The sequence below is a fragment of the Clarias gariepinus genome, chromosome 2 (genome assembly GCF_024256425.1).
Source record: "Clarias gariepinus isolate MV-2021 ecotype Netherlands chromosome 2, CGAR_prim_01v2, whole genome shotgun sequence".
NCBI lineage: Eukaryota > Metazoa > Chordata > Actinopteri > Siluriformes > Clariidae > Clarias > Clarias gariepinus.
Genome location: NC_071101.1, coordinates 48,911,303 through 48,932,581, shown reverse-complemented (window position 1 = coordinate 48,932,581; position 21,279 = coordinate 48,911,303). Strand labels below are relative to the sequence as shown.

The 21,279-nt window shown below is 39.2% G+C and overlaps 2 protein-coding genes and 1 pseudogene across 2 annotated transcripts; all 3 read right to left on the bottom strand.

Annotated features, from left to right (window-relative positions):
• Positions 1-386: 386 nt before the first annotated feature.
• On the bottom strand, positions 387-1,415 carry LOC128514462 (trace amine-associated receptor 1-like). Its single transcript, XM_053488328.1, has one exon. The coding sequence runs from the start codon at positions 1,413-1,415 to the stop codon at positions 387-389; it is 1,029 nt and encodes a 342-aa protein (XP_053344303.1).
• A 10,209-nt stretch (positions 1,416-11,624) lies between these two features.
• Positions 11,625-12,659, bottom strand: LOC128514846 (trace amine-associated receptor 1-like; annotated as a pseudogene).
• A 2,428-nt stretch (positions 12,660-15,087) lies between these two features.
• Positions 15,088-16,119, bottom strand: LOC128514674 (trace amine-associated receptor 1-like). The gene has a single exon (XM_053488477.1). The coding sequence runs from the start codon at positions 16,117-16,119 to the stop codon at positions 15,088-15,090; it is 1,032 nt and encodes a 343-aa protein (XP_053344452.1).
• Positions 16,120-21,279: the final 5,160 nt, after the last annotated feature.

The window sequence follows — 21,279 nt, the reverse complement described above, 5'->3', positions numbered from 1 at the left end:
AAAATGTTCAAGATGTATATTTAGTACATTGGTATTATAACTATTTGAAAATTATACTTATTTTGGGGAAAACAAATAAGGTTACAGTAATTACAATTTTGCTCGATATAATCACCAATTCATAAAAGTAGATACATAAAAGTAAATCTAATCCACCTAGGTAGTTAACTTGTGTATGGAATTTTCACATGAATAAAAGTACAATGTGGAAAAATGCATTCGAAAAGCATTAGGAATTCTGTTAATAGTGTTAATTTTCTTTTATCAACAAATAGAATAATTATGCCAGAACAACCTGGGGGGGAAAAAACAAACATTTAAAACATGTTACATAATATAATGATATACATTTTTAAAATCAGAAAATCACCATTTATATTTTGTATTCAGTGTAAAAATAGATTCATTCTTGAAGAACCTGACTGAAATATTTTCCCAGATAAAACAATTCTCAGTGCTTTTCTGAACCACTTGTAGAAAAAGGCATACACCATTGGATTCAATGTTGAATTTAAAAATCCAATCCAAGCTAGTACCTCAAACAATACATGAGGAATCAAATATCCAATATAAGGATCAATGATATTACAGAAAAAAAATGGAGTCCAAAGTGAGAGAAAAACTCCCATAACCACTGCCAGAGTTTTTGTTGCTTTTTTCTCTTCTTTGCTTATCCGTTTTGCTTCATTTTTTAAATCTTGAATGGATTTGGCTTGCTTTTGAGCAACACGGAATATTTTCATATAAATACTAAGCATGATGATACCTGGGAAATAAAAGGAGAGCAAAGAGGAAGCCGTGCTGGAGGCAGGACTTTGGAACAAAGCGCAACCACCTTCACATGCAATGTTCTTGTTAGAAAAATCTTCAATGCCCAGGCTGTTGAGACCAAGAAATATTATCCCAAATCCAACTGTGAATGAAACACTCCAGCAAATGGAAATCATAATCAATGTGACAAAAGGTGTAATTATGGTATGATATAACAAGGGCTGACACACTGCATAATATCGATCAATGGCTATGAAACACAGGTTTATAATGGATGAAGTAACCAATGTAATATTGACACTCAGGTGAATTTTACAGAATATTGTTCCCAAATACCAGCAAGTCTCTACAGTTCGGATGACATTTGGAGGCATAACAAATCCTCCTAACAGCAGATCTGTTACAGCCAGAGACAAGACAAGATAATTTGTTGGCATGTGAAGCTGTTTAAAATGAACAATGCTTAGGATGACAAAAAAGTTTCCAAATATGGTTAAAATTACCACCAAGCCAAAAAACCCATAGAGTGACAATTTGATAATAAGTGGGTAAGTGAATTTTGCACAGGAACTGTTTAAAAATTCATAGCAAAGAGGAACAATTTCCACTATCAGAGTTTGGCTCGAGTTCATTTCAAAATTCATCTGCGAGATCTTTTGTTTTCTGTGAAAACAAAAGATACACAGCGAAATAATGTTAATTCTTAAAAAAAAAAATCTGCAAATCAACATTTATTACAGTCATCAATTGTGACCCAGTCTGTCACCCAGCTAAAGCACTTTTTTTTTAATTAACTGTAATTAAATACCTCGATTAATACCTAATTAAGGTATTTGAGATGAACCAAAATAAAAAAGCCTCCAGAATCATAAAATTCTAAATCTCCAGCACTTACAATTCCTTCCAAGTATTAGAATATAAAATTTCAAGCAATAGCTTTACCACTTTGGTAACATAAGTAGTAATGTAATTTAACTTATATAAGTAGTACATAATTATTCAAGCAGGCTTGACTTGTATGTTCTGCTTAACACATTGGTATTCATAGTAACCCAACATACCTTCCTCTGTGCCATTTAGATGATGCTAACCAAACAGAATAGCGTCTTAATTTATAATCTGCCTTGGCCAGTAGCAGTGCATAAACTTAATTCCTTGTAGAGGATGATGGTAAAATAAACATTGATCTCAACTGTATTATTTAGGTAAAAAAATACTACAGTTTGAAATATAATACAATCTTATGCCATGATTTATATATTTATATAAATGCCTTATTTGTATTAAAAAAACAATGTAAATTCCAAGTCATTACCATGCTTTGAGACTAGTCCTTGTGTGGAAAAGTCTTTTTACTTATTTGTTTGTATATTTCTTAATTTAATTATATTAATAGACATTATAATATATTATAATGATTATTTGCAGATAAGGATTGCAGAGAGGATTTGCCTGTCTACTTAAGCTCTGGTTTCTTTTGCTACATTTACATTGTCAGGTAAATGTGAACCAATTCCGATTTTTTGCCCATATGTGACACATATCGGATTCTATGTCTGTGTAAACTGATATTTTAAATTCTGATATTTCGAGGTCGGTTTCAGGTCTCCTTAATATGTGGAAATAAATCAGATATAAATCAGATATGTGCTAATGTGATTGTCGTGTAAGCAGACAGATCGGATTTCCTGAGCCATTGTGTTCTGTACATCATTAAAACTGCGACTTCTTCGCGGTTTAATGACGTAATGTTATTCTCCGGTGGAAGAGTGTGTGGAATTATAACATCGCAGGTGACTTTGAAAAGGAAAAGCACGGAGCCCCCCCCCCCCCCTTTTTTTTAATACTTATTTGGGCTAAATAACATTAAGATATCAGTATTTGGTGTATGAAGCATATGCGCAGGCTGCAATTATGCCATTTTTTTTTCTCCTTCTCCGTTTTAAAACCATGGTGACGTTTCGCAAACTTTGCATATATCGCAGAGCGTCAAGCATACTTCACCTTCGTCTATCTTGGCTAGTGTGTAGCGCAAGAACCTCTCTTTAAGTATGCGCAATGTTCCAGATTACATGGCAAGTGTAAACACGTGTATCGGATATGAGTCATAGTTGAAAGAATGTGTAAACAGACCGTCAAAAAAATCAGATATAGGCAACAAATCAGAATTGAATATCGAGACCTGTAGTGTAAACGTAGCCTTTGTCATGCAGTCTGGCTTCTACTGCAGTAAGTTTTTAATAGTTGTGCCTATTGTGTGTTTTTCATGCTACAGATTGTTGTTCATTGTCATAGCGTATGGCCACAGTCCTTATGTAAATTATGTGTTCCATTTCTTAAACAAACTGTTTTGCTTATTTTGGCAGAAAATAAGTAAAAAAATATAAATGCAGAAAATAGGGATGGGCTGATGTGTGCTGATTGATTAGAAAGAACGTCTCGGGTTACTTTGCTGTAACCCTGTTCCCTGAAAACAGGGAATGAGATGCTGCTTGAAAACGCTATGGGAAACATCTTATCATGTTGCCGGTTGTGAAGCATGTGTGTATCAAACACGCCAAATTTTGGCTTTTATAACCTCGGTCGGGTGACGTCATCTGATGAGACACACCTGCGGGTTATAAATAGGAGTAAACCGGAAACATTCCTCAGATTGATTTGTCTGAAAGGACGTCCGGTCACGTAGGCAGTACGGCATTGGGATGCAGCATCTCGTTCCTGCCTTTTCAGGGAACAGGGTTACAGCAAAGTAACCTGAGACGTTCCATTTCAAAGGCTACACTCAATGCTGCGTTAAAACGCTATGGGAACGAGAGTACCAACGTCGCCGCACTGCAAGTGTCTGGACCCCAAGGTTGTGTAGCGTGTGCGCACAAGGCCGAGAAGGTCTCAGAACTATGCCTGGGCAGCTACCTCGAGGACCTGTGGGCCTGGAGTAGCACGAACATCCAGACTATAAATGTAACAAATGTGTGCGGAGAGGACCAACCCTCCGCGTCACACACTTGCTGCAGGGGAATACCCCTTGCTAGTGCAATAGATGAGGTGATCCCCCTGGTTGAATGAGCCCTGATTCCTAGAGGTGAAGTGAGCCCACGCGCCTCATAGGAGAGGGCAATAGCACTCTCACCCAGTGTAGTGGCGGCCCCCCCCTTTTTTTCGGTTGCGGCCCCAAAACATGTAAAGGCTGTTCTGTCTTACGCCACTAGTTGATGCGGTGGACATAAATTTGAAGAGCACGTATTGGACACAGTAAGTGAAGTCTCTTTTCCTCCAAAGCTGTAAAAGGCGGAGGACAGAAGGCTTCAAAAACAATACCTTTGAGCACGATAGATAAAACTCACAAAGGGGGCACCTTTCAAATACATTCCTTTTCAGGGCATAAGTTCTTCTAGGGAAGGGAGGCCTAGCACTTAGAATAGTTTTAATTACGCTGGCTGGAAGACCAGCTTGACTTAATTGGTTCCATTCAGGGACCGAAAGTGAAGGTTTCAAAGCTCGGGCTGGGGATAAAATATTGTTCCCTGCACCTGAGACTCGGCCAACAGGGCGCTATCAATAAAAGGCACAAACGCTGTTGCTGGACCCTCGCCAAGACTCCCGGGAGCAGAGCTATCAGGAAAAACGCATAAAGTTGTAACCTGGGCCACGTAGGGGCCAAGGTGTCCAGACCCAGGGGGGGCTGGAAGAGTCAGAGAGTAGCAAAGGGGACATTTGCTGATCTTGCGAGGCAAAGAGGTCCACCTCTGCTACATGAAATCTCTCCCAGATTGACTGACTACTTCGTGGGGTTTCCATTCCTTGTGTGTCCGAAATTGACTTGACAGTACAACTCCTCCCACATTCACATGCCCTGGAATGTAAATCTCCCTGAGAGAGAGGAACCTGGTGCGCTAGCTATTTAGCGGCGCGAGCACAGTCTGCCCTGGCGATTAATATATGAGACTGCCATAGTGTTGTCCACCCACACTAAGACATGGTAGCCTCTCAACTGCTGGAGGAAGTGTTTTAGGGCCAGAAATAGAGCCATCATTTTGAGGCAATTGATGAGCCGCGCGAGAAGAAGGCCTCTTCAGCTCCCTTGACGGTCATTTAACGGCCCTCTTATGGCTCAGATCCTATTTGACTGATCATTATCAGTTTGTAGATTTAGATGGTGACCATTCCTCATGTTCTCAAGTTGAGTTTGGTGTTCCACAGGGTTCTGTTTTAGGCCCACTGCTTTTTTCCCTTTACATGCTTCCTCTAGGCAACATAATTCATAAACATGGTATTAGTTTTCATTGTTATGCTGATGACACACAAGTATACGTTTCAGCAAAACCAGATGAGAAAAACCAGCTTACTAAAGTTGAGCAATGTGTGCAGGACATAAGAGATTGGATGTTAATTAATTTCCTTCTGCTTAATCCTGATAAGACAGAAATTCTAGTCATAGGACCACAAGCAGCTAGAAGTAAGCTTTCTGATCACACTGTGATTTTAAATGGCCTTTCTGTTCCATCAAGTGCAACAGTAAAAGACCTCGGTGTGATTATAGATTCAAGCCTTTCATTTGAAGCACATGTAGATAATATTACCAAGATAGCATTCTTTCACCTCAGAAATATTGACAAGATAAGAAATATATTGTCACTAAACGATGCAGAAAAACTAGTTCATGCTTTTATCACGTCTAGGTTGGATTATTGTAACGCCTTACTGTCTGGTTGTTCAACTAGGTGCTTAAACAAGCTTCAATTAGTCCAGAATGCAGCAGCGAGAGTCCTCACTCGAACCAGAAGATATGAGCACATCACCCCTATCTTATCTACATTGCAATGGCTTCCTGTGAAATTTCGCATAGATTTTAAAATACTACTCTTGACGTATAAAGCATTAAATGGTCTCGCGCCGCAGTATCTGAGTGAACTGCTAGTGTCTTACAATCCGCCACGCCTACTTCGATCAAAGGATGCAGGCTGCTTGTCAGTACCGCATGTTATTAAAACTACAGCAGGGGGCAGAGCTTTTTCTTACAAAGCCCCAAAGTTATGGAATAGTCTTCCAAATAGTGTTCGGGACTCAGACACAGTCTCAGTGTTTAAGTCCAGGCTAAAAACCTATTTATTTAGCCAAGCATTTTTATAAATAGATTAGCCTTAGGTAAAGGAGCAGATCTGGGGGACTCATGGACGTAGAGTATTAGGTGAACTGGTATGTTTGGATGCTGTTTTCCCCACTCTCATTGATCACTCAGGTTTGTTGACGGTGAGGTGATTGGTTGCCTTACATCTCTGGAAGCCCTCATGTTTGTGTTTCCTTCTGGCTCTCCCTTTTTAGTTATGCTGTCATAGTTAGTCCTGCCGGAGTCTCTGCTTGCACTCTGCACTAAATATACATTCACTTTTTACATTGTTCGACTGTGACCATACCTAACTGTTATTTCTCCATCTCTTTGCTTTCTCCTTTTCTGCTCTTTCCTCTCTCTCTCTCTCCCTCTCTCCTTTTTCCTCTATCTATCTCTCTGTCGAGCTATACATGTCGCTCCTGAGCTGCCAGTGATCCAGACCCCCTCTGCCCGCTGGACCTCTCTAACTCATCCTGGAGTCCTGCTTCTGGTTGGAGATCTCATCATATGTATAACCCCGTGTGCCTGGAATGCGTGTGGTGACTGGGGTTGGTTCCACTTTCCCATGAAGGTGGTTCTGTCCTCGACTGATGCAGACAGCTGTTCTCTGAGGACCTGTGACTTCAGTCGCTCAGTAGTTCAGGACTGGAATTTCTCACAGTCTACCTGAGCCTCCAGGAACAAACTGGACTTTAATCTTACACATCTCCTCTTATACTGAACTTCCAGTCTCGCATATTATTATGCATATCAATCCCTGCTATCTGTTTTCACCCAGATGAGGATGGGTTCCCTGTTGAGTCTGGTTCCTCTCAAATTCAAATTTCAAATTCAAATTTTATTTGTCACATACACAGTCATACACAGTACGATATGCAGTGAAATGCTTATACGACCGCCGGTGACCTTAAAAAGAAAATAAAAAAAAAATATATAAGGAATAAATATTAATAAAAAAATAAAATACAAAGGAAAATAAATGTGACTAGTAAAATTAACAACTGTACAAATAAGGGCATGTAAAAAATATCACAAAAATAGAATATAGAAATATGGGGGGGGAACATATATAACATTTTTTAAAATGTTTTTAAGTGCCATTGAAATGTCTTAAAGTGTCAGAGTGGCAAAGTGTCATGTGCAATGGCAGGTAAACATGTATTGTATAAAGTGACATGTGCAATGGCTTCAGATATGTAAATATGTATTGCATAAATGTGTCCATGATTGTCCAGTCAGTGTCAATGTTTAAAAGACATTAACTCCTGTGTGGTGTGATGTGATTGAGAGACCTTATCTCCTGTGGGAAGAAGCTCCTCCTCAGTCTCTCTGTGTTGGCCTTCAGGGAGCAGAATCGCTTCCCAGACCGCAAAAGAGAAAACAGGTTTCTTTCTATTACCATCTCAGGGAGTTTTTCCTTGCCACTGTAGCCGTTGTCCTAGGCTTGCTCATCAGGGGCAATCATATAATTTTGATTCATACACATTCACAGTTCATACAAACTTAATTCTTTTGATTGTGTAAAGCTGCTTTGTGATGATGTAAATCGTTAAAAGCGCTATACAAATAAAATTGAATTAAATTGAATTTAAGACCGCACCCCAGCCCGTGAGGGAAGCGTCTGTCATTAGCATCTGCGATGACAAGACAAACATAGAGTGAGAGCCAAAGTCAGAAACCGGGGTCTGAACCACATAGGAAGGGTACAAAGCACCTGGCGCGTAACCCTTATTGGGGATTAGCCCTTGGGTGAAATGTGAATTGATGATCACTTTCTGTTCACACAGTTCATATGTAAATGTTGTTTGCTACTATTTTCCTATCTGGCATTCATCCATTTCACTTCATCTGGCAGAAATCAAGACCTAAATATGGATGTACCAAATGCCTGCTTCAGTGGGTTACACACCCACTCTTCCACATGATCTCCTTGGCTGAAATACTAAAATAAATTTCAACAGAGGAGGGAACTATGTTTATGCTATTGTTACGGACCCCGGTATGGGGTTCAGGGACGCAACAAAAGATTAAATAAAAAAAAGAACCTCTACAACCAGGTTTGAGTGTGCGTGATCTTTTATTTATTTTTATTTTTTTGTCTCTTTTACGCACACACACGCACACATACACAGGAAGCTCTTGGCTTCAGGGTTGGGCCAAGGCCAAAACAATAAACAAAACCCTGTTCCTATCTCCTCCCGTAAAGCTAAATAACCTACACAAAAAAACCCGATAATCCAAAAACACAGGGCTAACCTAACTCCCTAACTAAACATACAAAAACAGAAGAAAACGGGTTTAACAGAAATGGCACCCAACCCCTACTGCTTCCATAGAAAACAAAAAAACTTATATATACAAACAAAAAGGGCTATTTACAATATTTACAAAAACAATTAAACAAACATAGAAACAAAAAAACCAACACTTACAACACACAACTCACAAACGCTGGCGCGACCCTTCAAGTTCAAATTCAAGTTCAAGTAGGCTTTATTGTCATTACAACCATATACAGTTAGTACACAGTGAAACGAAACAACATTTCTCTAGGACCAAGGTGCTACATGCAACATAAATTACAACATAAATTAACAAAAACTAACTAGCTAAGTATAACATTTTTACAGACAACATAAAGTGCACGTGCAAATGTGCAAACAAGAGCAACAACAAAGTGATAGTGCGCAACCACGACATAACAGAAAATAAAATATGGTGTTGAGGTAGTGGGTAAACATAAACATTCCTTAAAACAACAGCAAGAATTGAAGAATTAGTGCAAAAAGTAGTCCAGTAATGATCATTGTGCAAAAGATAAACAGTAAAGCATTTACAGGTTGGTGTGTACGATAATTTGGTTGTGTAGGTCAGTGTGTTTGCACTTGTGTTGATTAGTCAGTCCAGGCCCAATATTTTGAGGTAGTTGAGTTAAGCTGTGTGATAATGTTTGTGTTTGTGTGTGTGTGTTTGTGTTAATCAGTCCAGTCCCTTTTTGTTGAGGAGACGGATGGCATGTGGAAAAAAGCTGTTGCACAGTCTGGATGTGTGTGCCCGAATGCTTCTGTACCTTTTTCCAGATGGCAGGAGTGTGAAGTGTGTGTGAGAGGGGTGTGTCCAATCAGCCACAATGCTGGTGGCTTTGCGGATGCAGCATGTGGTGTGGATGTCTTCAATAGAGGGGAGAGAGACCCCGATGATCTTCTCCGCTGTCCTCACTATCCACTGTAGGGTTTTGCGGTCCGATATGGCACAATTTCCAAACCAGACAGTGATGCAGCCGCTCAGGATGCTCTTGATAGTTCCTCTATAGAAGGTGGTCAGGATTGGTGGTGGAAGCTGGGCCTTCCTCAGTCTTCCCAGAAAGAAGAGACGCTGTTGGGCTTTCTTGTGTAGGGAGCTGGTGTTGAGGGACCAGCTGAGGTCCATCTCTAGGTGGACACCCAGGAATTTGGTGCTTTTGACGATTCCCACAGAGGAGCCGTTGATGCTCAGCGGAGAATGGTTGCCTCGTGTCCTCCTAAAGTCAACAACCTTTGTCTTGTCAACATTTAGAGACAGGTTGTTGTCTTTACACCAGTCCGTTAGCCTCTGCAACCCATTCCTCTCTGTACACTGACTCGTCGTTCTTGCTAATGAGACCCACCACGGTCGTGTCATCAGCGAACTTAATGATGTGGTTCGAACTGTGTGTTGCTACACAGTCGTGAGTCAGCAGTGTGAACAGCAGGGGACTGAGCACGCAGCCTTGTGGGGCCCCAGTGCTCAGTGTTGTGGTGCTGGAGGTGCAGTTTCCGATCCGTACTGACTGAGGCCTACCGGTCAGAAAGTCCAGAATCCAGTTGCAGAGGGAGGTGTTCAGGACCAACAGGTTCAGCTTCCAAATCAGTTGTTGGGGGATGATAGTGTTGAATGCTGAGCTGAAATCTATGTACAGCATTCGAACATATGTGTCCTTCTTGTCCAAGTGTGTGAGGGCAAGATGTAGTGTAATAGAGATGGCGTCATCCGTTGAGCGGTTAGGACGGTACGCAAATTGCAGTGGGTCCAGTGAGGAGGGCAGCAGGGTCTTGATGTGTCACATGACGAGCTGCTCAAAGCACTTCATGATGGTGGGTGTAAGTGCAACGGGACGGTAGTCATTGAGACAGGACACAGTAGACTTCTTGGGCACGGGGACGATGGTGGTGGCCTTGAAGCACGTGGGAACGACGGCACTGCTCAGAGAGATGTTGAAGATGTCGGTGAGAACATCTGCCAGCTGTTCAGCACATTCTCTGAGCACTCTGCCTGCGATGTTGTCTGGTCCAGCAGCTTTACGTGGGTTAACTCTGCAAAGAGTTTTCCTCACCTCAGCTGTAGTGACACACAGCGCCTGGTCGTTCGGAGGAGGGGTGGTCTTCCTCGCCGCCACGTCATTCTGCCTGTCAAACCGAGCATAGAAGGTGTTCAGCACATCTGTGAGGAAGCCGTCACTGTCACAGGCAGGTGATGTCATCCTGTAGTTTGTGATGGCTTGTAAGCCCTGCCACATGCGCCGTGTTTCGCTGCTGTCCCTGAAGTGATTGTGGATTCTCTGGGCATGTGCGCGCTTTGCCTCTCTGATGGCCTGAGAAAGTTTGGCCCTTGCTGTTCTGAGGGCCACCTTGTCTCCCGCTTTGAAGGCAGAGTCTCTGGTCCTCAGAAGTGCACGCACTTCTACAGTAATCCACGGTTTCTGGTTGGGTCGTGAGATGATGCTCTTGGAGACAGTGACGTCATCGGTGCACTTGTTGCTATGTAGCTGGTCACTGATGACGTGTACTCCTTCAAGTCAGTGAAGTCGCCGTAAGTTGCAGCCTCCCTAAACATGTTCCAGTCAGTACTCTCGAAACAGTCCTGAAGAGCAGAGATGGCTCCTGCTGGCCAGGTTTTCACCTGCTTCAGAACCGGTTTTGAGCGCCTGACAAGTGGTCTGTATGCTGGAATTAGCATAACAGAGATGTGGTCTGAGTAGCCGAGGTGGGGGCAGGACTCTGCCCGATATGCACCGGGAATGTTTGTGTAAACAAGATCCAGCGTGTTTTTCCCTCTCGTTGCAAAGTCCACATACTGATGGAATCTAGGAAGCACTGACTTGAGATTTGCATGGTTGAAATCTCCAGCAACAATAAACAGTCCATCCGGGTGTGTATTTTGCAGTTCACTGATCTTTGCATACAGTTCCCATAGCGCTTCCTTAGCATTAGCGCTAGGTGGAATGTACACTCCGATAATGAAAACAGTGGTTTCATTTTTGGGCTCCACGGGACCTCTGAGGTGTGCTGTGGTGAGCAAGGTGTTCATTGTTCCTTTCTGTCATGACCAGTGATTTCTGGCTACAAAATGACAACTAGTTTTAGATATAGACAATTGCATTTATATTTAAATAATAATAATAATAATAATAAAGTTGTTACTGAACTTGTTATTATACACATTTTTTGGGGGAACCATACAGTTACAGTATTTATAATTCTGTTTCATACAATCTCTGTTGTAGTGATACTGTACATAAATCTAATCCACCTAGATAGTTACCTTGTAAAATTTACATGTACAAAACTACAGTATGGGAAATTGCCTTTAAAAATCATTAGTTAATTATGTTATTTATGCTAACTGTTTTTAACACGTAAAATAAATCATGTCAGAACAAACAAAAAAAAAATACAATGAGAAATATATAAAAATCTGGACATGATGTTTATATTTTTATTCAGTGTTAAAAAAGATTAATTCTTGAAGAACCTGACTGAAATATTTTCCCAGATAAAATAGTCCTCAGTGCTTTTCTAAACCACTTGTAAAAAAAAGAAAAAAAAAAAAAAAGCATACACCATTGGATTAAAGGTTGAATTTAAAAATCCAATCCAAGCCAGTACCTTAAACAATACATGAGGAATCCTATAACCAATATATGGATCAATGATATTACAAAAAAAAAATGGAGTCGAAAGTGAGAGAAACACTCCCATAACCACCGTCAGAGTTTTTGTGACTTTTTTCTCCTCTTTGCTTATCATCATTTGTGCTTTATTCTTTGACTTGTGAATGGATTTTGCTTGTTTTTGAGCAACACAGAATATTTTCATATAAATACTTAGCATAATGATACCTGGGAAATAAAAGGAGAGCAAAGAGGAAGTTGTGCTGGAGGCAGGACCAAAGCGCAACCACCTTCACATGCAATGTTCTTATCATAAAATTCTTCAATGTCCAGGCTGTTGAGGCCAAGAAATATTATCCCAAATCCAACTGTGAATGAAACGCTCCAGCAAATGGAAATCATAATCAACGTGACAAAAGGTGTAATTATGATCTGATATAACAAGGGCTGACACACAGCATAATATCGATCTTTGGCTATGAAGCACAGGTTTATAATGGATGCAGTACACAATGTCATATTAACACTGATGTGAATTTTGCAAAATATTGTCCCCAAATACCAGCAAGTCTCTACAGTTCGGATGACATTTGGAGGCATAACAAATCCTCTTAACAACAGATCTGTTACAGCCAGAGACAAGACAAGATAATTTGTTGGCATGTGGAGCTGTTTGAAATGTACAATTCTAAGAATCACCAAAAAGTTTCCAAATACTGTCAAAATCACCACCAAGCTGAAAAATCCATAGAGTGGCACTTTGATAAGGAGTGGGTAAGTGAATTTTGCATAAGAACTGTTTAAAAATTCATAGCAAAGAGGAACAATTTCCACCATCAAGGTTTGGCTCAAATTTATTTTCAAATCCATTTGCGAAATGTTTTGCTTCCTGTAAATAAACAAGATAATGAACACAATAAGGTTAGGTGTTATCAATGTTAAACACGGTCACTATATTAGACCCAGTCTGTGAAAACTAAAGTTATATGTAGACTGAATCTATGTGGAAATCTGACTTTGAAATTGACTAGATTGGTTTTCACAGAGTGTGTCAAATATTATCATCATTAGCACATCATAATCCTTCCCTAACTGGATTAACCAGTTATTTCCTGTTTATTTCCTTAAAATCATTCATACACTATTTATGGAGAAAAATTCACGAGAGCATTATTAGCCATTTTAACAAATGAGACTGGGAATACCTGGAATGGTCTGAGTTTTCACTGATAACTGAACTAAAAATTGACAACTATTTGCATCAAATCTGAAACTATTTTTAGGCAGAATTAGGTAATTAGTGAATGTGTGCAATTTATTGAAATGTTTGACAGTTAGAATTCCAAAACCCAGACCTTCAAAAAAAATTTTTTTGAAAGACTAATGATGGTCCTTATTAATTAACCTTATTAATACTTAATTAAGATATTATCTAAAGTGAAGGAAAGTGAACACTCCTGCTAAATCCCAGAATCCGGAATGTTATATTTCCCCAGGACTCACAATGCTTTACATATTTGAAAATAATAATAATAATAATAATAATAATAATAATAATAATAATAATAAAATTATAGGATCTAATATTACCACATTATTTAAGCAATTTCCTGAAGTTAAACTAATAATAAATTATAAGTTATACATAATTATGCAATAAACATCATTTGTATGTTGTGCATAAAGCATTTGTTTTCTTAGTAACTTAACATACCTTTGTCTGTACCATGTAGATGAAGTTAACCAAAGAGGAAAGCATTATAATTATAGCCTCTCTTGGCCAATAGCAGTGCATAAAATTAATTCCTGGTGAAGCATGCTGAAAATAAACAACCATCCCAAATGTTAATACTACAGATTAAAATATATCAACAGATTTTTCCCTTTTTTTAAAAGATAGGCGAGGAGTTGAAAGAAAGGGAAAGATCTGAGAGAGTGGCACTGGAAAAGGGCCATGTCATTGCATCCCATGATCTTTAAAGGCATGCAAGCTGTACCAAGCCATTTAATCATCTGCTGAGGGACAGCCGCTGAAGGACTATATTAGCTTTCCCGGCACTTTTGCTGTCGCTTAAAGCCAGGCATTGTGATTTAGGCACTGAAGGAAAAAAAGGCCACTGCCCCAACTTTTTAGGCCTCCTCCCCAGTCAGCCGTCCTGCTAGCCATGCTGGCTTTGTCTTGTTTGACTCCCTTCTGCAGTCGTACCAAAAGAGTACTGGGAGGGACCAGCTGGACGTGACTGCACACGTGCCACTGAGGGGGCCTGTGAGAGCGACTTTCCCTTTCTTCCCCGTCTCCCTCCTTAAATTCCATACTTTTTCTTTTTATTCTTATAAAACTATTCTTTTTCTGTAAGATCTTGCCTCATGTCTGTGGTTCTGTGGTGCTCCCTGAGTGAAATATCGAACATTGGTGGCGAATGTAGGGATGGGGCCGACCAGAACAGACCATGGGTTGAGTCCCTTATGAGGCTGAGGTCTTAAACATGAACATACAATGTCACCAGTCACTGTGAGCTCATAGCTAAGGGATGGGTAAGATTATCCCCTAATGGCCATGCGCCATGCAGTGATTATATACAATCACTCTTAAAGGTTGCCTTTACAAAAGAAAGGCCATCATTTATAAACTTGAGCCAAGGCTTGAAATGGAGATGACTGTCGAGTGTTTAAGACTGACTGCATGGTCTGGTTTGGTGTGAACTTTGGAAAAGTCAAAATATTATGCAAATACAGTGCATCGAATTTAAAAATTGCTATGAATCTATTTAGATTAAAAAGAGTTCATTAGCATTCATTTCATTTCATTCATTCATTCACATCATTGTATCATTTGTGGGCCCTCCTTCTTTTTAGTGGCTCACAGAGAAATTTCCATCCCCATATTGCATATGTTGCTGTCTGTTTAAATGATGTCAGTGTACCATTGTCAATGTATTTAGCATAGATGATCAAATCTTAGGGACTGCAGTGGTACAATTAAAGCATAAAAAAAGATAAATAAAAAAAAAGCACCCAGCAATATTCACATTTCTGCTCCATACAATCTGTTTTTTTTAATAATTAGGTAAATAAATAGCCAGCCATTATAAACAGTTGATTTGTACAGTATATTAAATGTGTGCACCATAAAAATACATTGTGGAAAATTCAAATAAAGATTTTTTTTTTCTTTTGTGTTAATTCACGTAACTTTACAATTTATTATGACAGAATAAACAAAAGCATTTTTATATCTATTAAGACATGTTAACATATGAATATTTAATATCAGAACATTAGCATTTACATGTTTTGCTCAGTGTGAAAATAGATTCATCCTTGAAGAACCTGACTGAAATATTTTCCCAGATAAAACAGTCTTCAGTGCTTTTCTAAACCACTTGTAGAAAAAAGCATATACCATGGGATTACAGGTAGAATTTAAATATCCAATCCAAACCAGCATATCAAACAATGTAGGAGAAATCAAATAACCAATAAATGGATCAATGATATTGCAAAAAAAGAATGGAGTCCAAAGTGAGAGAAACACTCCCAAAACCACCGCCAGAGTTTTTGTTGCCTTTTTCTCCTCTTTGCTTATCATCGACTGTGTTTTATTTTTTGAGTCATGAATTAGTTTGGCTTGTTTTTGGGCAACTCGAAATATTTTAGTATAAATGCTGAGCATGATGATACCTGGGAAATAAAAGGAGAGCAAAGAGGAAGTTGTGCTGGAGGCAGGACTTTGGAACATAACACAACCACCTTCACAGGCAACATTTTTGTTATTAAAATCCTCAATACCCAGCATGTTAAGACCAAGAAATATTACTCCAAATCCAACAGTAAATGAAACACTCCAGCAAATAGAAATCATAACCAATGTGATGTAAGGTGTAATTATGGTCCGATATAACAAGGGCTGACACACAGCAATATATCGATCTACAGCTATAAAGCACAGGTTTATAATGGATGCAGTACACAATGTGATACTAACACTAAAGTGAATTTTACAGAATAATGTCCCCAAATACCAGCAAGTTTCTACAGATCGGATTATGCTTGGAGGCATAACAAATCCTCCTAACAACAGATCTGTTACAGCCAGAGACAGGACAAGATAATTTGTTGGTATGTGGAGCTGTTTAAAATGAACGATGCTCAAGATGACAAAAAAGTTTCCAAATACTGTCAAAATCACCACCAAGCTGAAAAACATGTAAATTGACACTCTGATAAAAAGAGGGTATGTGAATTTTACACAAGAATTGTTTAAAAATTCATAGCAAACAGGAATTATGTCCAGTGTCAGAGTTTGGTTTGAGTTCATTTTAAAATCCATTTGCTAAGATATTTTGCTCCTTTTGAGAGATTAAAGAGATTAAACACAAAAAGTTAATATTTAAAATAATTTCCTCATAAAAACATTGAGAAAACATATCATAATTACATATTTAACATATCATAAATCCTCAAATGGACTGAGCAGACATTCTTCCCTTCGAATCACTAATGCACCCTTTATGGAGAGAACATAATGAGAATTATTAGCCACCAAAGCTAATTAAACTGGGAAGACCTGCCTGGTCTTGCTTTTCACTAATCAACCCAACATACCTTGTACATGCAGATGATGTTAACCAAAGAGTAGAACATCTTATTTTATAGTCTGTCTGGGCCAATAGCAGTGCATAAAATGAATTCCTGGTGGAGTATGATGGGGAAATAAACAACCATCCCAAATATTTTTCTTATCTTTTCTTTCTTTCTTTTTTTTTTTTTTTACAAAAAGTCACCATGTTTAAATTGAATGCTGACTTCGTACATGACGTTTTTATAAATACATAATTTAAGATTTTAAAAATTCCAAGTCATTTGCATGCTTTAAGACCAACCTTAGACTGGCCATTGATCATGGTATACCCAACACCATTTTATCCACATCGTGTGTGTCTGCATTACACATTTAAGCTGGTTTCTGATAAGTTGAATGGATGATTTGACTGTATATATCAGCTCTGTTTTTTTTTTGTGTCATGGCATCTGGCTTTAATTGTGGTAAATCATTAAAAGTAGGCCATATTGCAATCATTTCATACTACATAGCGTTTGCCACGATTCATATGTAAATGGTCTTTTCTCGTTTTGTTATAATCACTTATAATAAAAAAATAACAAAACAAATAACATGTTCTCTACCCGAATCCATTTCACCTCATTGTGTTAGAAAGCAGGATGAAAATATGGAAGTAAAAAATTGACGTTTACTTATTTATCATCTTATACAATGTTAAGGTGGGTCAAAAAGGAGCTGATCTTGAATAGACGGGGAAGCAGGCCATAGCATATGTAGCCAATGTGGATGTGGTGGAAAATTTCGAAGAGTAACCTTATATGGTAAAGAAAATGCTTAAATCCGACTACATGTGTCAAATTGTCTTTTTGCCAAACATGCATTTAAGTGCACATGCATGTTCTTGCACACAAAGACGTTCTTTTGGAACTAGTGCCTAATTTATATTGGTTTGATTTGATTGATTGTTCGTTGTTTGTTTGACCTTACAAATCCACATTTTGATATTTACTTGTTCAGCTTTCCATTTATATTAAAGTTATTTTTAAAAATACTTTTTTTGTCTTTTTCTTTTAAATAAATATATATGGGTCAAATTTGACCAGTAACAACATACACTACCATTAAAATGTTTGGGGTCACTTTCTAACTCCATGATGGTTCCTGATTTTTATTTATTTCTACATTGTACAAAAATGCTGAAGGCGTCCAAAAAAAGTATTAATCTTCTTTGAAAGGTTAATGGTGAGATGTGTCTGCTCTGTAAGGACTTCATAACGCCTCTAATCTGAGGTGCTGTTAATTGGTCATTTTTCAGGCTGATAACTCTAAATGAACTTCTCGTCTGCGGCAGAGGTAGGTTTTGGTCTCGCCCTCCTGGGACGGCCTTCATGAGAGCCAGTTTCATTATGGTGCTAGACGGATTTTGCAAATGCACTTGCCAATACTGTTCTTGCAAGAACTATTACAGAAAGGCTGACCTCTGTGTCTTAAAATAACAACTAACTGTTGTTTTTCTTGTTGTTAAGTAATTATCTAATTCCATATGTGTTATTTTATAGTTTTGAAATCCCCAGTATTGGTGTAGAATGTAGAAAATAAATCACTAAACAAAAAAGAAATTTGCCAGTGACCCCAAACTTTTGATCGGTAGTGTAGATGTTACTATAGTAATTAATATTATAATAAAAAATATATATAACAAATTTATTTAAGAGATGTGTTCTAATTCCCCTCAGTAATAGTCAGGTAACATAACCTTTTATTTATTTAAATAATTCTCTTTAGATTCATTTAACCTTTTTTTTAATTGAAAACGAGAGGTATGCTGATAAAGTAAAAGCTCATGAGGTCACAGCAAAAATATTCTATATATAACATTCTTTTAATGGACAAGGAAGCGTAACAAAGTAACCAAGAGGTGAGGAAAAAAATTGGATGATAAAAAAATGTTTTGAGGGTAATATGGCTAATTAAGGACATGGTTCAAAACCGGCCTGTTAACATAAGAGATAGTAACAGAAAGCTAACATAAGAGGAAGGTTAAGGAATGTGTTTATACTGTAGGACGTTCCTACCTGACTATTCTATCCACAAGGCTCCCTTGAGTGCAATAGGTCATGGGAAAGGTCTACTGGTTCCCAGTGCATGTATTTGTACAGCAGAAGCAGAACAAGCATTTGTTGATTGGAAAAAGACCTTACCAACCACTCTCACACTAGGTATACCAGAGCCAAACAGACCATTTACACAGGCTGTAGATGAAAAACAGGGTTGTATGTCCTCTGTTCTCCTCCAACATCATGGAAAAAAGCTAAAACCGGAAGCCAATTTTTTTTTTTTGCCAAATTAGACTCAACAGCTGCAGGACTGCCCAGGTGTTTAATATATGTTGTGGGTGCAGAAAAGTAGTAAACAAATCATCAGATAAAGTGGGATATAGTGAGCTCACTCTCTGGGTTCAACACGTTGTATCTCAATTGCTTTTGATTCAAAAACATCACACATGACCATAGCAAGGTGGCTACGATACAAAATAAGATTGCTTGTAATGCCTAATATTACTGTAAAATGGTGTACAGTATTAAACCCCGCATCTCTTTTTTTCCACAAACGCTAAAGGGAAACCACATTAATGGCTAAGAGAAGCTACTCTAAAAAAACTGGAAAATCAGTTTTCTGTAAACGACCCTGCTTCAGTGTGGAAAGGCCAGAAAACCATCACTAACTACAAGACGCCATCCCCGAACTCGTTGAAAATCAACAACTGGTTGATAACCTGAATGAGTTCTTTTAGATTTAAAACTCCCAGTCTCACACCACACCCCTGTCCTGACCCTCTTTCTACACCCCCCCCGCCCCCCTGCACTCCAGGTCTGTGAAAAGGATGTTTGCCAGATCTTTCTGAAACAAAAGAGAAGGAAAGCTCCCGGCCCAGACAGCGTGACACCAGCCTGTCTGAAATCCTGTGCTGACCAGCTGGCTCCCATCTTCACACAGATCTTTAACAGATCACTGGAACAATGTGAAGTGCCTTTGTGCTTTAAATGTTACACAATCATCCACATTCCAAAAAGAACTAAAATCACCGGACTTAATGACTCCAGACCAGTCGCCCTAACATCTGTGTTCATGAAGTCATTTGAAAGACTGGTGTTGGCCTATCTGAGGGAAATCAGAGGACCCTTACTGGACCCCTGCAGTTTGCCTATAGAGCAAACAGGTCTGTTGATGATGCAGTCAACATGGGACTGCACTTCATCCTTCAACATCTGGACAAACCAGGGGCTTATGCAAGGGTCTTGTTTATAGACTTTTCATCAGCTTTTAGTATGATCATCCCAGCACTGCTTCAGACCAAACTAAACCAGCTCCCTGTTCCTAGCTTTATCTGTCACTGGATCACCAGCTTTCTGACAGACAGGCAGCAGCTAGTGAGACTGGGGAAATTCATGTCCAACAGCCACACCACCAATACTGGAGCCCCTCGGGGATGCGTTCTCTCCCCACTGCTCTTTTTCCCCTACACCAACAACTGCACCTCTACATACCCTACTGTCAAACTCCTGAAATTTGCAGATGACACTACAATCATCGGCCTCATCCAGGACTGTGATGAGTCTGCTAGCTGTCAGCTGGCTGTCTAGTGCAGTCACAACAACCTGGAGCTCAACACGCTTAAAACAGTGGAGATGATTGTGGACTTCAGGAGGAACCCACCTGCACTTCCCCCATTTACCATCATGAACAGCACTGTGACAGCAGTGGAGTCATTCCAGTTCCTGGGCACGACCATCTCTCAGGACCTGAAGTGGGACATTCACATTGACTCCATTGTTAAAAAGGCCCACCAAAGGTTGTATTTCCTTCGGCAGCTGAAGAAATTCAACCTGCCACAGGAGCTGCTCACACAGTTCTACTCAGCCATCATTGAATCCATCCTGTGCACTTCAATAACTGTTTGGTTTGGCTCAGCTACGAAAGCAGACATTATAAGACTACAAAGAACGGTTCGGACTGCTGAAAGAATTATTGGCACTCCCCTGCCCACACTGCAAAAACTGTATACAGTGGTGTGAAAAACTATTTGCCCCCTTCCTGATTTCTTATTCTTTTGCATGTTCGTCACACTTAAATGTTTCTGCTTATCAAAAACTGTTAACTATTAGTCAAAGATAACATAATTGAACACAAAATGCAGTTTTTAAATGAAGGTTTATGTTATTAAGGGAGAAAAAAACTCCAAATCTACATGGTCCTGTGTGAAAAAGTGATTGCCCCCCTTGTTAAAAAAAAACTTAACTGTGGTTTATCACACCTGAGTTTAATTTCTGTAGTCACCCCCAGGCCTGATTACTGCCACACCTGTTTCAATCATGAAATCACTTAAATAGGAGCTACCTGACACAGAGAAGTAGACCAAAAGCACCTCAAAAGCTAGACATCATGCCAAGATCCAAAGAAATTCAGGAACAAATGAGAACAAAAGTAATTGAGATCTATCAGTCTGGTAAAGGTTATAAAGCCATTTCTAAAGCTTTGGGACTCCAGCGAACCACAGTGAGAGCCATTATCCACAAATGGCAAAAACATGGAACAGTGGTGAACCTTCCCAGGAGTGGCCGGCCACCAAAATTACCCCAAGAGCGCAGAGACAACTCATCCGAGAGGCCACAAAAGACCCCAGGACAACATCTAAAGAACTGCAGACCTCACTTGCCTCAATTAAGGTCAGTGTTCACGACTCCACCATAAGAAAGAGACTGGGCAAAAACGGCCTGCATGGCAGATTTCCAAGGCGCAAACCACTTTTAAGCAAAAAGAACATTAAGGCTTGTTTCAATATGCTAATAAAACATCTTAATGATTGCCAAGACTTTTGGGAAAATACCTTGTGGACCCACTTTTTGGAAGGTGCGTGTCCTGTTA